The sequence below is a fragment of the Carcharhinus amblyrhynchos genome, chromosome 26, assembly GCF_965287045.1.
Source record: "Carcharhinus amblyrhynchos chromosome 26, sCarAmb.v2.hapA, whole genome shotgun sequence".
NCBI classification, from domain to species: Eukaryota; Metazoa; Chordata; class Chondrichthyes; order Carcharhiniformes; family Carcharhinidae; genus Carcharhinus; species Carcharhinus amblyrhynchos.
The window spans coordinates 39,294,185-39,309,978 of NC_137349.1; the positions used below are offsets into that span (position 1 = coordinate 39,294,185).

General features: G+C 45.6%; 1 protein-coding gene across 4 annotated transcripts in view; it reads left to right on the top strand.

Annotated features, from left to right (window-relative positions):
• The window catches only part of palm1a (paralemmin 1a), a 303,084-nt gene that overhangs the window by 165,324 nt on the left and 121,966 nt on the right, over positions 1-15,794 (top strand). For all 4 annotated transcript variants that reach the window (XM_080213248.1, XM_080213250.1, XM_080213251.1 and 1 more), the window contains exon 3: positions 5,906-5,986. In XM_080213248.1, the coding sequence (XP_080069374.1) occupies positions 5,906-5,986 (81 nt within the window). The remainder of the gene's footprint in view (positions 1-5,905; positions 5,987-15,794) is intronic.

Below are 15,794 nucleotides of genomic sequence, written 5' to 3' on the forward strand. Positions count from 1 at the left end.
ACTGGCCACTGTGTTCGCTTAGGGGAAGTATTTTGATGTTGTGGAAATTATGAAACACATTTCCATTCACAGTGACACAGAGGACAAAGCTCCTTCAAGTGAGAAAGGCAATTTGATCAACTAGAATGGTGCAGACTTCTTGTTCATAGAATCCCTACGGTGCAAAATGAGGCCATTTGGCCCATTGAGTCTTACCCAGGCCCTCTACCCAACACGACCACATAACCTCACACATTTACCATGGCTAATCCATCTAACCTACAGACCTTGGGACACTAAGAGGCAATTTAGCATGGCTAATCCACCTAACCTTTGGACTGTGGGAGGAAACCGGAGCACCCAAAGAAAACCCATGCAGACATGGGGAAAATGTGCAATCTCCATACAGTCATTATAATTTCTCAACAAATACACAGCCCTTGTACCCCAACAGGCTACCCGTGATCAGATAACACCCCACTATGAAACTTATTGATTTTTAGAAGATTTCTCCTCAAATTTCCCCTAGAAGGTTTTCATATGAATGTTTCCAAACTCCACTCTCAAAAAGGCATGTTTTAAAATCTTCTTTCAAACAATACTTTCCCTCAGCTGTTTTCATCAAGGACCCACCTCCAGGTTTTCCAACTATCCTTTCAAACAAGGCCTTCTCTGAGTTGAATCAGATACTAATGTATGTAGGGGATCATGTGCTTTGATTTTGTTTTTGTTTTAATGTCCTTACATCCGCTAAGCTCTAAAACCATTCTTTTAGTATTCTCTCTGGACAGAAACAATGAGTCATAAGTAATACTGACAAGTCTTTGAAATGCTTATGAAGTTAAAACAGAAACCAAGCATGCGCCATTCCCTCCGAAAAAAAATCCCCCTTGTCTTCTCATAAAACTGTCAATCAAACACAATATCATATCGACAAAACCTTTAATAAAAGTCAAACAAACAGGCAGGCAGTGAAAAACAACTTCAACTAAAGTACAAAGTAAGAAAATACAAGGTAATAAAACTGTTAATCAAACAAAGCTGACAACTTCCTTTGCAATTGTTCAAGCATCTGCTGGGCCAAGTTCATTAGTCAATTTTAGAGCTCATCCAAACATCCATAATGAGGCAATCTGGCAACACTATCACTGGATGCATGGAGTGATTGGAGAGAGCATGAGAGATATGACAGACATGGATGGGCCATGGGATTTGGTGGGGGTGAGACGTGAGAGCTAGAGGGCCTAGCAACCATGAATTCAACAGGGCAGATGGTCAATTAAATGGAGAAAGGCCTCCTAACTTGCTGGCCATGCCATCCAGCCAGCTCCATTGCCACCTCAGGCTTGCCTCAGGATTGGGCCCAATTATAATTGGGCCCAATTATAGCCCAATTGTAGCTGACACACTCATAACTCAAAATACTAGGTTTAACATTTAGAAGGGCTTTAGGAAATACTCCAACTTGCAGTTCCAGAGCTAAAGATGAAGATTCAGTGAACCGCCTCCATGTTCTCAATCCCATCATCAGAGTAAGTTGTTTCTTCTTTCTTTATCACATCAAATGCCTCACTTTGATCACCCCTCAATCTTCTAAATGGAATCAAAGAATTCCTACAGTTACCAAGGCAACCCTGATGATTGGCCCTGGTTACAAATGTTGCAATCTGTGTACCCTGTAGGCACCAGCGCTTTAAACATCCAAGCACTGATACAAAACCAGCTTTTAAAGGGACAACACTTCACAAACTGAACTTCACAACACTCCCAGAAGGAGAAGGAGGCCATTTGGCCCATTGAGCCTGCAACAATCCCACCCAAGCCCTATCCCCACAACCCTACCGACTTACCCTGCTAATCCCTCTGACACTAAGGGGCAATTTAGCACGGCCAATCCATCCAACCTTTAGAGGAAACCGGAACACCCGGAGGAAGAACGTGCAAACTCCACACACAGCTAGTGACCCAAGGCCAGAATTGAATCCAAGTACTTGCCACTGTGCCACCCTAAGAAGATAATACATGTCACGTTTATGCAGGCTGTCCTCGGAGTTTAACCCTCAAGCTCCGGGTGTCAATCTGGTGTATCTAAGCTGTGTCTCCTCCCTAAGGTGCTGGGCCCAGCACTGAACCCTGTGTAATGAGAGCATCTCCTCCCCTTTTGGATTCCAGCCACTTTAAGACAAAGGCCAACATTCCATTTGCTAATTTGATTTCCTTTACTCCTGTCAGCTGCTTTTCTAATGATTTGTGTGTTAGATTTCTTTGCTTCTCCGCAGCTTCTCACCAACCTGAAAACGTTCTGATTTGTCTTTTGTCCAAATCTCTCTTGTCCACCACTTCCCCTGCAGTGTGGGGGTGGTTAGGAGGGAGCAGGCCTGAATAATAGCTCAGAGATGTTGAACACATCACTCCCACTCGATTCCCTGCCTGCTGCTAACGTGTGATGTGGAGATGCCGGCGTTGGACTGGGGTAAACACAGTCAGAAGCCTCACAACACCAGGTTAAAGTCCAACAGGTTTATTTGGTAGCAAAAGCCACTAGCTTTCGGAGCGCTGCTTCTTCATCAGGCGAGTTCTGTTCACAAACAGGGCATATAAAGACACAAACTCAATTTACAAAATAATGGTTAGAATGCGAGTCTTTACAGGTAATTAAGTCTTAAAGGTACAGACAATGTGAGTGGAGAGAGGGTTAAGCAGAGATTAAAGAGATATGTCTTGCCTCTGTTATTTTGTAAATTGAGTTTGTGTCTTTATATGCCTTGTTTGTGAACTGAAATCCCACTTACCTGATGAAGGAGCAGTGTTCCGAAAGCTAGTGGCTTTTGCTACCAAATAAACCTGTTGGACTTTAACCTGGTGTTGTGAGACTACCAACGTAACCAGACCTTTCTTCAGTAGCTGAAGTGCCTACCTGACTCAGGCAGGGTCTCACTGTTACATACAATCCAAAATCCTGTAACGTCATTGGGAGTGTTGTGAAGTTCAGTTTGTGAAGTGTTGTCCCTTTAAAAGCTGGTTTTGTGTCAGTCCTTGGATGTTTAAAGCGCTGGTGCCTACAGGGTACACAGATTGCAACATTTGTAACCTGGACCAATCATCAGGGTTGCCTTGGTAACGGACTTTGCAGACTTTTGAATTCAGCAGCCCATCAGTTTAAAGAAGACACTCAGCTATCTGGAACCTATCAAATTTTAACCTGCTGTTGTTGGCAACATCAGGTTAACCCTGGTGTAGGAAAATTGGTAGGTCATCAGAGTTATAAAGAGGAACTTTATAACCCAAGGGCTTTCAACCCAAGGGCTGCCACTTCTCAACACCAAGAGAGGGAAAGAGCAGCTATCTGCCAGTTTAAAATATCTCTTAAGAGAACTCTCCATCTATTAAACAAAGGGTACCAAAATCAGAAAGAGCTTACAGACAGTGGAATCGACAGAAGAACTCCAAAGATTTTCCAACGCCAAAACATCTGGTTGTACATTTTTTTTTGAGAGTGACTACAGTCTTTTTTTTCAGTAATGAATAGACCTTGTACTGATTTGAACAGCATTCCCACAGTACCTTACTTTAATTGAGATGTTACTTGTTTAGTTAAAGCTCCCGATTGGTTAATTAAATAACTTGTTAATTATTTACTTAAAGTGAGTGTTAGGCATTTCTGTTAATGAACCTCTAAACATTAGTGAAGAACAGTTCACACCTTCCCAAACACTTTTAACAAACTATGAAGCGAGATATTCCTCTTTCAGGGATTTCTCAAAACAGGATCAACCTCTGCATCGTAACAGGAGCCTGACTTTAATTTTCACAGCAATTTCATTGCAGTGTTAATGTAAGCCTACTTGTGATGGTAATAAATAAACTTAAGGGCCTCAGAGGCAGACTCTGGGTCCTGTCAGTTTGACCTTCCCAAGAGCTGGCCAGCTGCCTCTGTCAGGTCACTAACATAACTGAGGTCCAGGAGATGAAGAAACCTAGGCCTCAAGCTGATAATACCAGAGTGGCAGAGTTGGGGGGTGTGGTACACAGAGCTGGGCCAGCTGATGAACATCCCAGAGGGCTGTGGAAACCCAGTATTGAGTATGTTTAAAGTAGAGATTGACAGATTTTTATATTCCAATGACATAAAGGGATATTTTACTTCACAGGCGATTGGGTCCGCCTTGTTGTCCAAGGGGCATACACGCGGTGGGTCGTGCGAGGGCTGCTCTTGGATGTTTCGAGAGTAGCCTAGTGCTTCACGTCGTTAGTGTACGCTTAAACTGGACCATCTGACGGGCAACACGACGGCTCAGTGACTATCACTGTTTGCTGTGCAGATACATGGATTTGGGCCGGTGTCTGTGGGAGTTTGCTCATTCTCCCCGTGCTTGCGTGGGTTTTCTCCGGGTGCTCCGGTTTCCTCCCACACCCCAAAGATGTGCTCTTAGACTGATTGGTGTTAACAACTTGTCCCTAAATTATTCTCCCCTCAATCTTCCCCAATAGGCGTAGACAAAGGTCATAGGTAGAGGAGGGCAGTTATGTTAAAACGGCGGCGCAGGCTCGTTGGGCCAAAGGGCCTGTTTCCCGTGCTGTGTTGTTCTTTGTTCTTATATGGGGATAGTGTGGGGAAACAGATATTGAAGTGGATGATCAGGCATGATTGCATTGATAAGCAGAGCAAGCTCGATGGGCTGAATGGCCTCCTCCTGCTCTGATGTTCCTATGGTCCTATCCCACACACACACCCACCCAAAAAAAGTCCTCTCCCAATTAAACTCATACCCCGTGCCCCAAGTCCTCTTCATTAACCAATACTCAACACTGGCTTTCTGCCCCTTGTCATTGATAAGAGGGGGAGTACTGGGGTAGGTTGGGAGATAAGGGAGAGTGGTGACAGCAGGTTTGGTTCAAACAATTGAAACTGTCAATGATACTCAGAATTCACTGTAACCTATTTGTAAAACAGATATTATCCTGCTTAACTTCAAGGATATTTGACTGAATCTAAACCATTAAATTGAAGAACTGCATTGAGCCATTCAGCATCTCTTTGATAAGCCACAATTAATAATATACTGAAGTCCCTTTAGAGAAGGAAATCTATTCTCCTTACCCAGCCTGGTCTACTCCAGACTGACTCTTAAAATGCCCTCCGCTCAAGGGCAATTAGGGGTGGGCGATAAGTGCTTGCTATGAATGAATTTTAAACACAGATTCAACTCTACACAAAGCATTTTGAGTCCAACAGGTTGTGGGCAGCACGTTGGCACAGTGGTTAGCACTGCTGCCTCGCTGTGCCAGGGTTCGATTCCTGGGTTGGGGTCACTGTCTGTGTGGGGTTTGTATATTCTCCCCGTGTCTGCGTGGGTTTCCCCCGAGTGTTTCTTCCCACAGTCCAGAAGATATGCCGGTTAGCTGCACTGGACATGCTCAATTCTCCCTCAGTGTACCCAAACAGTGTACCGGAGTGTGGCGACTAGGGGATTCTCACAGTAACTTCATTGCAATGTAAGCCTACTAATAAATAAGATAAATTTTAAAAATAGGCTATACGTTTTGACATTTCCGTTTGTTCTGTTACTGTAAAACAAAGAGTTCAGGGACTGAGTTTAGATTGGAGTTGAAGAGGAACTTCTTCACTCAAAGGGTGGTGAATCTCTGGAATTCTCTGCCCGTTGAAGTGGTGGAGGCTACCTCGCTAAATATATTTAAGTCACGGGTAGATAGGTTTCTGATAGACAGTGGAATTAAGGGTTATGGGGAGAAAGCGGGAAAGTGGAACTGATCCACTTCAGATCAGCCATGATCTTATTGAATGGCGGGGCAGGCTCGAAGGGCTAGATGACTCCTGCTCCTAATTCTTATGTCCTTATGAGTCAATGAAAGGGTTATTCGAGAAGTGTTCTGAACCGATCTGTTTGTCCTCTCTCGTTCTCAGGAGAAGAGGAAGCGGCAGACAGAGATAGAGAATAAAAAACGTCAGCTGGAGGATGAACGACGGCAACTCCAACACCTGAAGGTATGTCCCTCTTACAGATGAGTTTGTTAACTAAGTCTCGTCTCCGGTGAACATGGGTAGAGTGGTTACAGATAAATCTTATCACACTCGATTTAATCTACTGGATTGTGTCCACACAAAGTTGTAGGTTGTTGTGAAACTCTAACTGGGTGGAGGTTATTCAGTTGGAGAAAGAAAAAACTCTCTGGGAAGGATGCATCATCTGTTACTATCTAAGGAATCTAAGGATGGTATCAAGTTGAAATAAAAGGCGTACAATGCTGCGAAGATTAGTGGTTGTGCCAGAATATTGGGAAAAGTTTAGAAAGCAGCAAAGGATGAGCTAAAGAAAAGAAGAAATTAGAATGAGAGTAAAATCATAAGAAATACAAAAACAGACAGTAAGAGCTTCTACAAGTATATGAAAAGGAAGAGAGTAGCTAAAGTAAACACTGGTGCCTTAGAGGATGAGACTGGAAAATTAACAATGGGAAACCAATAAATGGTAGAGACTTTGAGTGAGTATTTTGTATCAGTCTTCAGAGTGAAAGGCACAAAAAACATCCCAAGAGTAATAGAAAATCCAGCTGCAAAATGAAGGGAGGAGCTTAAGATATCTCTAGAAAGAAATGAATGGAACTAAAGGCTGGCAAATGGGCGGCACGGTAGCACAGTGGTTAGCACTGCTGCTTCACAGCTCCAGGGACCTGGGTTCGATTCCCGGCTCAGGTCACTGTCTGTGTAGAGTTTGCACATTCTCCCTGTGTCTGCGTGGGTTTCGTCCCACACTCCAAAGAGATATGGGTTAGGTTGATTGGCCATGCTAAAAATTACCCTTAGTGTCTGGAGATGCGTAGGTTAGAGGGATTAGAGGTAAATATGTAGGGATATCAGGGAAGGGCCTGGGTGTGGGATTGTGGTCAGTGCAGACTCGTTGGGCCGAATGACCTCTTTCTGTACTGTAGAGATTCTATGATTCTAAGTCCCCTGGACCAGGTGGCCTGCATGTTAGGGTCTTAAAAGAAGTGGCTGCGGAGAGAGTGGATGCACTGGTCGTAATCTTTCCAAAATTCCTTAGATTCTGGAAAGATCCCAGTGGATTGGAAAACCACAATCATAACATCTCTATCCAAGAAAGGAGAGGGACAGAAAGCAGGAAGTTACAGGCCAGTTAGTCTAACATCTACCATTGGAAAAGTAATGCAATTTGTTATTAAGAACATAACAGTGGACCATTTAGAAACTCAATATAATCAAGCAGGGTCGACCTGATTTTGTCAGAGGGATGTTGTAAAATCAGTCTGTTATTTTATACGGTGGACAAATAACTTTGAGTAGACGTCTTATTAGTACAAACAATATTTATTTAAACCCACACAATCAATAATCACCCACCTGACCAACAATAAGTTATCTTACAGAAAATACTAGAATTCAAGTACAATACAAGACCTTGACTTGACTTTGTGTGACTGACAAGTCCCCAAACAGATATTGGCCTTTATCTGTGTGCTGGTTTTGGTAGTTGTCTGTGTAGTTTGATCCTTTGGTCTGGTCTGGCATTCTGGCTGTGGTCTTTCTTCCTTCTTGGGTGTGGTGGCTCTCCTCTTGCTGGCGATGTTCGCCATTGTAGCTCATTCGTGTGGTCAGAGAGAGAGAGATTCCTGGATGTGCCATACCCTTTATACCCCGTTGGGTTTCACGCCCCTTTTTTGGCCGTTGCCAATCAATCGATTAGGACTTGATCACCCTGATCGATAAGAGTCCAATCGGGTGCTACCACACCGATCTCTGGGTGTGTCCCCGGCGGCCATGTCTGTAGGTGTTGGAGGCACATAGGTCACATACCTTCCTCCTAAATAAGGATTCACGGTGCCTTTACGTCTGGCACACAACCCAGTGTGACCAGAAAGTCTCTTTCAAAGAACAAAATCAGCCCGGGAAACAGGCCCTTCGGCCCAACGAGCCCACGCTGCCATCTCAACACCACCAGTCCCCCTCTCTACCCACGACCCCTGTCTAATGTTTTATGGCCATCCAGGTTGAGGGAAACTGATTTAGGGATAATTTATTCCTGCCAATCAGCCTAACAGCACATCTTTGGGGTGTGGGAGGAAACCGGAGCACCCCGGAGAAAACCCACGCAAGCACGGGGAGAATGCGCAAACTCCCACAGACACCGGCCCAAATCCATGTATCTGCACAGCAAACAGTGATGGTCACTGAGCTGTCGTGTTGCCCAGCATCTGGTCCAGTTTAAGCGTACGCAAACAACATGAAGCACTAGGCTATTCTCGAACATCCAAGAGCAGCCCAATTATGACCCATCGCGTGTATGCCCCTCGTTGGACAACAAGGCAGACCGACTTAAAACCTGTGAATTAAAAGAAAAAAACATTAGCATCATTCCACATCCTTATACATTACCAGGGATGTTCCAATGCTAATGAACCTTATTCCGATCTCGTTAATGTCTATGTGGAGTTTGCACATTCTCCCCATATCTGCATGGGTTTCCTCCGGTTTCCTTCCACAGTCCAAAGGTGTGTGGATTAGGTGGATTGGCCATGTCAAATTGTCCCTTAGTGTCAGCGGGACGAGCAGGGTAAAGGCATGCTGTTATGGGGATAGTGTCAGCAGTGGCCAGTCTGCAGGTCTAAAGAGTTTTCCTCCTTTAATCTGTCTCGTTGCCACCTGTAATTTGAAGTTATTTGGTTAGATCAGGACAGGGATGGGCTGGATTAAATCAGAGCCCAACTCTCAGGCCTAAAGAACTACCTCACTGGACAATTGTAAAGGGTACATTTTACTGGGAAGTTTTTTTTTGTGAGGTAGTTAATATTTTTTCTGTGTGTTGTTGGTGTGTCGCTGGTTGCCAATGGAATCAGCCTGGCAGTGAAAGGGGCACGGTTTCATGGAATCCTAGAACCCATGATGTGGGTATGCCGGCGTTGGACTGGCGTAAACACAGTAAAAAGTCTGACAACACCAGGTTTTAGTCCAACCTATTTATTTGATAATATACTCACAAGCTTTCGAGGGACACCCTCTTCGTCAGGTGAATGGAGAGTTCTGGCCTCAGACAGAGCATATAAAGCAGAGACAGTTTAGAGATTACTGATTAGAATGCGAATCCTTACACCTAACCTGCTGTTCAAGACCTGAAGTGGCTGATAATGTGAGTGGAAGGAGCACTGATCACAGTTTAAAGAGATGTGTATTGTCTCCAGACAGTACAGTAAGTGAGGTTTTGCAAGTTCCGCACACATGAGGATGGTCTCAACAGGGATCTTGGGTTCATGTCGCACTATCTGTAACCCCCGTGACTTGCCTGGGTTTGCAAAACCTCACTTACTGTACTGTCTGGAGACAATACACATCTCTTTAAACTGTGATCAGTGCTCCTTCCACTCACATTATCAGCCACTTCAGGTCTTGAACAGCAGGTTAGGTGTAAAGATTCGCATTCTAATCAGTAAACTCTAAACTGTCTGTGCTTTATATGCTCTGTCTGAGGCCAGAACTCTCCATTCACCTGACGAAGAGGGTGTCCCTCGAAAGCTTGTGAGTATATTATCAAATAAATAGGTTGGACTAAAACCTGGTGTTGTCAGACTTTTTACTGCATCCTAGAACCCGACAGTGCAGAAAGAGGCCCTTCGGCCCATCAAGTCTGCACCGAACACAATCCCACCCAGGCCCTACCCCCATATTATACCCACTAATCCCTCTAACCTACACATCCCTGGACACTAAGGGGCAATTTCTTAGCAGGGCCAATCAACCTAACCCACACATCTTTGGACTGTGGGAGGAAACCGGAGCACCCGGAGGAAACCCACACAGACACGAGGAGAATGTGCAAACTCCACACAGAGAGTTGTTCGGTATGTTCAGGCAGGGCTCCACCTATGGGTGTTACTGTGAAACAGTTTGAGCTACCTGACAGGTTGGTTTTATGTGGGTTTGGGGTTTGTCTTTGCGATTTTTCCAAAACCATTTACTGGTTTGCGATCAGTAGCAGCACCTTTACTGACCAGCAACCTAATCAATGGTAATCACTGAAGCCAATCGCGTGGACAGAGTGAAATATATTTTGAAGGTTACAGCATATTGAAATGTGCTATCGGATATCTGTGATCTATACACGAGGCAACACAAGGCCCTTAAATGAAGCATAAAACCGGAGAGAGGAGAGATCAGGATCGAGGTGTGCTCCATATCTTTGCCCACACTCAGCACGCACCACAAGCAACACAGCGGTCTCTTATTTTGTGTGTGTGGTTTGGGAAGTGGGGTTGTGGTCTTGGGTATGGGTGTGTGTGCCTTTGGGGGTGGGGGTGGGTATGTGGGTGTTTATGGGAGTATGAGTTGGGGAGTGGGTGGGTGCGTTTGTGGGGGATGCACGTTTGTGTGTGAGGGTGGTGTGTGGAGGGGGATGAATGTGTGTGTGTGTGTATGTGTGTGTGTGGATGCGTGAGGGTGTGTTTGTGTGTGTGTGTGTGTGTGAGGGCGTATGTGTGTATGTGTATGTGTGGGGTGGTATGTGGAGGGGGATGCATGTGTGTATGTATGTGTGTGTCAGTGTGTGTGTGCGTGTGTATGTGTGTGTGTGTGAGGGTGTGTGTGTGGGTGTGCGAGGGTGTGTGTGTATGTGTATGTGTGGGGTGGTGTGTGGAGGGGGATGCATGTGTGTGTGTATGTGTATGTGTGTGTGTGCACGTGGGTGTGTGTGTGTGAGGGTGTGTGTATGTGTGTGAGGGGATGTGTGTGTGTGTGTGTGTGTGTGTGTGTGAGGGTGTGTGTGTGTGTGTGAGGGGATGTGTGTGTGTGTGTGTGTGTGTGTGTGTGTGTGTGAGGGTGTGTGTGTGTGTGTGAGGGGATGTGTGTGTGTGTGTGTGTGTGTGTGTGAGGGTGTGTGTGTGTGTGTGTGAGGGTGTGTGTGTGTGTGTGAGGGTGTGTGTGTGTGTGTGAGGGGATGTGTGTGTGTGAGGGGATGTGTGTGTGTGAGGGGATGTGTGTGTGTGTGTGTGTGTGTGTGTGAGGATGTGTGTGTGTGTGTGTGTGTGTGAGGGGATGTGTGTGTGTGTGTGTGTGTGTGTGTGTGTGTGTGTGTGTGAGGGGATGTGTGTGTGTGTGTGTGTGTGTGAGGGGATGTGTGTGTGTGTGTGTGTGTGTGTGTGAGGATGTGTGTGTGTGTGTGTGTGTGAGGGGATGTGTGTGTGTGTGTGTGTGTGTGTGAGGGGATGTGTGTGTGTGTGTGTGTGAGGGGATGTGTGTGTGTGTGTGTGTGTGTGTGAGGGGATGTGTGTGTGTGTGTGTGTGTGTGTGTGTGTGTGAGGATGTGTGTGTGTGTGTGTGTGTGTGTGTGTGAGGATGTGTGTGTGTGTGTGTGTGTGTGTGTGTGAGGATGTGTGTGTGTGTGTGTGTGTGTGTGTGTGTGTGGGGATGTGTGTGTGTGTGTGTGTGTGTGGGATTAGTAGGTGTTCAAATATTCAAGTGGGCCCATTGAAACAAGCAGATTGTTAGAAATTCGTACCAGCCGTTTAGTTTTGTTGCTGTAACATCAGAAGTAAAGTTTGGGTTTGTGAGGCATCAAACACCCTAATGGGAAAGCTACGCACTGACTGAAGGACTCCACAGCACTGTTAGTACCACATGAACCCCAAGAATATCAGAGGCTGAACTTGCTCAGTAAAAGTACACCGTGCTGCATTTCACCAGCTCAAAACATTTGGCGTCACAGTGACCTGTGAGATGGGGTGGAGGACGAGAGGTGCTTGCAAGCTGTGGCTGAGAACTTCTCCTTATAATCTTCAGTAGTCAAACACGGCAGGATGGATGACAAGGAATCGGCCCCAGAATTCCCACTGACCTCACCTCCTGAGCTCTAAGATAACCCTCGCATGTTCATTTGTGGAATGGTTTTCAACTCTGATTGGATATAATCCTGGAGCTCTTGTCACATGACATCCTGACCCGCTCCATCATTGGTTTACTGTTGTCATGGTGCTCCATCTTTCACACCAATCGGAAAGCAAGCTGACTCATCATCCAGTTGTCAGACAAGTCAACAGCCATCCACACAACCTCCTTATCACCATCTCCAATATCATTCCAACCCAGGAATTTAATATATACAATGCCAAAAAACAGAAAAAACAAAGTGTTTTAATGCTGCTCAGAATTCTCGCCTGGGTGGTTCACAGCAGTGTTCTGGAAAGAGATTCCTAACTCCAAGGTGCAAGCCAATGCTTGGATTTTAAGAATGTTCCCCGTTGGGTTTTCAGTGCCTCAGATATTCTGAGTTTCAAAAAGTGCTGCAATCAACCTTCAAACAAAGAGATTGGGGTTATAGCCATGTACACATTAGACCTCAAGTTGTTGGAAGGTATTCTGAGAGACAGGATCTATAGACATTTAGAGACGCAAGGACTGATTAGGGACAGTCAGCATGGCTTTGTGAGTGGAAAATCATGTCTCACAAATTAGATTGAGTTTTTTGAAGGGGTAACCAAGAAGGTAGATCAGGGCAGTGCAGTTGATATTATCTACATGGACTTTAGCAAGGCCTTTGACAAGATATCACATGGTAGGTTGTTGCATAAGGCTAAATCTCATGGGATCCAGGTTGAGGTAGCTCAATGGATACAAAATTGGCTTCTTGACAGAAGCCAATTTTTTGTTTGTGGAAGATTGTTTTTCAAACTGGAGGCCTGTGACCAGCGGTGTGCCTCAGGGATCAGTGCCGGGCCCACTGTTATTTGTCATTTATGTTAATGATTTGGATGAGAATATAGGAGGCATGGTTAGTAAGTTTGCAGATGACACTAAGATTGGTGGCATAGTGGACAGCGAAAAAGGTTTTCTCCGACTGCAACAAGATCTTGATCAATTGGGCCAGTGGGCTGACGAATGGCAGGTGGAGTTTAATTTAGATAAATGCGAGGTGATGCATTTTGGTAGATTGAACCAAGGCAGGACTTACTCAGTTAATGATGGGGCACTGGGGAGAGTTACAGAGCAAAGAGATCTAGGGGTACATGTTCATAGCTCCTTGAAAGTGGAGGCACAGGTGGACAGAGTGGTGAAGAAGGCATTCAGCATTGGTCAGAACATTGAATACAGGAGTTGGGACGTCTTGTTGAAGGTGTACAAGATATTGGTCAGGCCACACTTGGGATACTGTGTGCAGTTCTGGTCACCCTATTATCGAAAGGATATTATTAGACTAGAAGGAGTGCAGAAAAGATTTACTAGGATGTTATCGGGACTTGATGGATTAAGTTATAAAGAGAGGCTGAATAGACTGGGACTTTTTTCTCTAGAGCGTCGGAGGCTGAGGGGTGATGGTAAAGAGGTCTACAAAATAATGAGGGGCACAGACAAGGTAGAAAGTCAATACTGTTTCCCAAAGGTAGAGGAGTCTAAAACTAGAGGGCACAGGTTTAAGGTGAGAGGGGAGAGATACAAAAGTGTCCAGAGGAGGTGCGTGTCTGGAACAAGCTGCCAGAGGTAGTAGTAGAGACAGGTACAATTTTGTCTTTTAAAAAGCATTTAGACAGTTACACGGATGAGATGGGTATAGAGGGATATGGGCCAAATGCAGGCAATTGGGATTAGCTTAAGGATTAAAAAAAGACAGGGACAAGTTGGGCCGAAGGGCCTGTTTTCATACTGTAAACATCTATGACTCTATTAACTGACCACTCATAGAACATAGAACATAGAACATTACAGCGCAGAACAGGCCCTTCGGCCCACGATGTTGCGCCGACCAGTTACAAAACAATGACCCACTAACCTAAACCAATCCCTTTTCGTCCATAAACCTATGCATGGATCTCTTAAACGCCCCCAAACTAGGCGCATTTACAACTGCAGCAGGCAGGACATTCCAATCCCTCACCACCCTCTGGGTAAAGAACCTACCCCTGACATCCGTCCTATAACTACCCCCCCTTAATTTAAAGCCATGCCCCCTCGTGCTAGCTTTCTCCATCAGAGGAAAAAGGCTATTACTATCCACCCTATCTAAACCTCTAATCATCTTATATGTTTCAATAACTCCTCCCCCTTCCTCCACCATTGGCTTAAGATATATCAATACTGGGTTGGCTGCCCTTCAAATGGAGAACGTGAGTTCAAATCCCACTGCGAAAATTTGAATTCCTCATCTCAACGTGGTAGGAAATGATTGTGAAGATTTTGCTTCTCATAAAATCTCAACTGGTTCACAAATGTCCTTCATGGAATGTAATCAGCCATTCTCACTCCGTCACGCCTGTTTGTGACTCCCGTCCCACACTCTGGGCGGAATCCAGTTGAGGTACTGGGGAGTCCCAGCTGAAGAGGCGGCAAGAGCCCCGCGCCACCTCTCTCACCTGGTAGATCTGCCGAACAAAAGACTTCCAGTGGTGGAAAATCAATCATGGGCCTTCGCACGCAGAGTGTGGGCAGAGATGGGAAGACAGTGGAATTTGGGGATGCCGCCATCCCGGGTATTCTCCAACCCCAAACTTGACACACCAGCAAGAGTGGAAGATTCCATGATATTCTAAATGGTGACGAAATGGCCACCATTATATTAGGGCAACTGGGAATGGGAAGCAAATTTTGGCCTCACCAGCGATGCCCACATCCCAAACATGAAGTGCCCGTTGATATTGGATTTCCTCGCCTTATTTTTCCGAATGATTATTCATTTCCAATGGTCAAGGTGACTATTTATTCCCCATCCCCAGAAAAAGTGCCATCTTGAACCGTTCAAGGTCACTTTTACTGATAACAGCTCCTGAGGCTAGGATTTCCCAGCTTCAGATTGATGGGGCCCACCCTGGGATATTTGACAGCTAAACAAAAACTCCCGTGAACTTTGGTGGGACAGGGCAATCCCAGCAGCGGGAGGGGATGGAAAATCCCACCCTTCACCGCGGATTTTTAAAACCTGAACGTGGACACCAACGGTTAAGAAAAACTTGGACAGGTACATGGATGAGTGGGGTGTGGAGGGATACAGAATCATAGAAACCCTACAGTGCAGAAAGAGGCCCTTCGAGTCTGCACCGAACACAATCCCACCCAGGCCCTACCCCCATATCCCTACATATTATACCCACTAATCCCCTAACTTACGCATCCCTGGACACTAAGGGGCAATTTCTTAGCATGGCCAATCAACCTAACCCACACGTCTTTGGACTGTGGGAGGAAACTGGAGCACCCGGAGGAAACCCACGCAGACACGAGGAGAATGTGCAAACTCCACACAGACAGTGACCTGAGCTGGGAATCAAACCCTGGACCCTGGAGCTGTGAAGCAGCGGTGCTAACCCACTGTGCTACCATGCCGCCCATGGTCCAGGTGCAGATCAGTGGGACTAGGCAGAAAAATGGTTCAGCACAGACAAGAAGGGCCAAAGGGCCTGTTTCCGTGCTGTAATGTTCTATGGTTCTATGGTGGGATTGGAATAGGCCTCCCTGGAATGTAATCACAATGCCACCATCCCCTTGGCACATCAGGGGTCACTGGTCCTGCACAGTCACACACATTTTTGGAAAATTGTTTGCACTTTCGCTGATACAGAGGTGAGATTTCTCAGAGTCAGCTGGCAATGAAACAGATGTGTACTCCCAGCACAGAGCCAAGATTCCTGAAATCCCTTTCGACATCCCACTTGTGACAATAACAAGACGGTGTGCTCATTGTGTGTGGCGTCATAGCTATCCACTTCTCTGTGAACCTTCCTTCTTCAGTTGAAGACGATCGGAACAGCCTTAGTAACATGTGAAGCGTGCACAATAAAGGGAAGTGCCAAACAGCAACAAC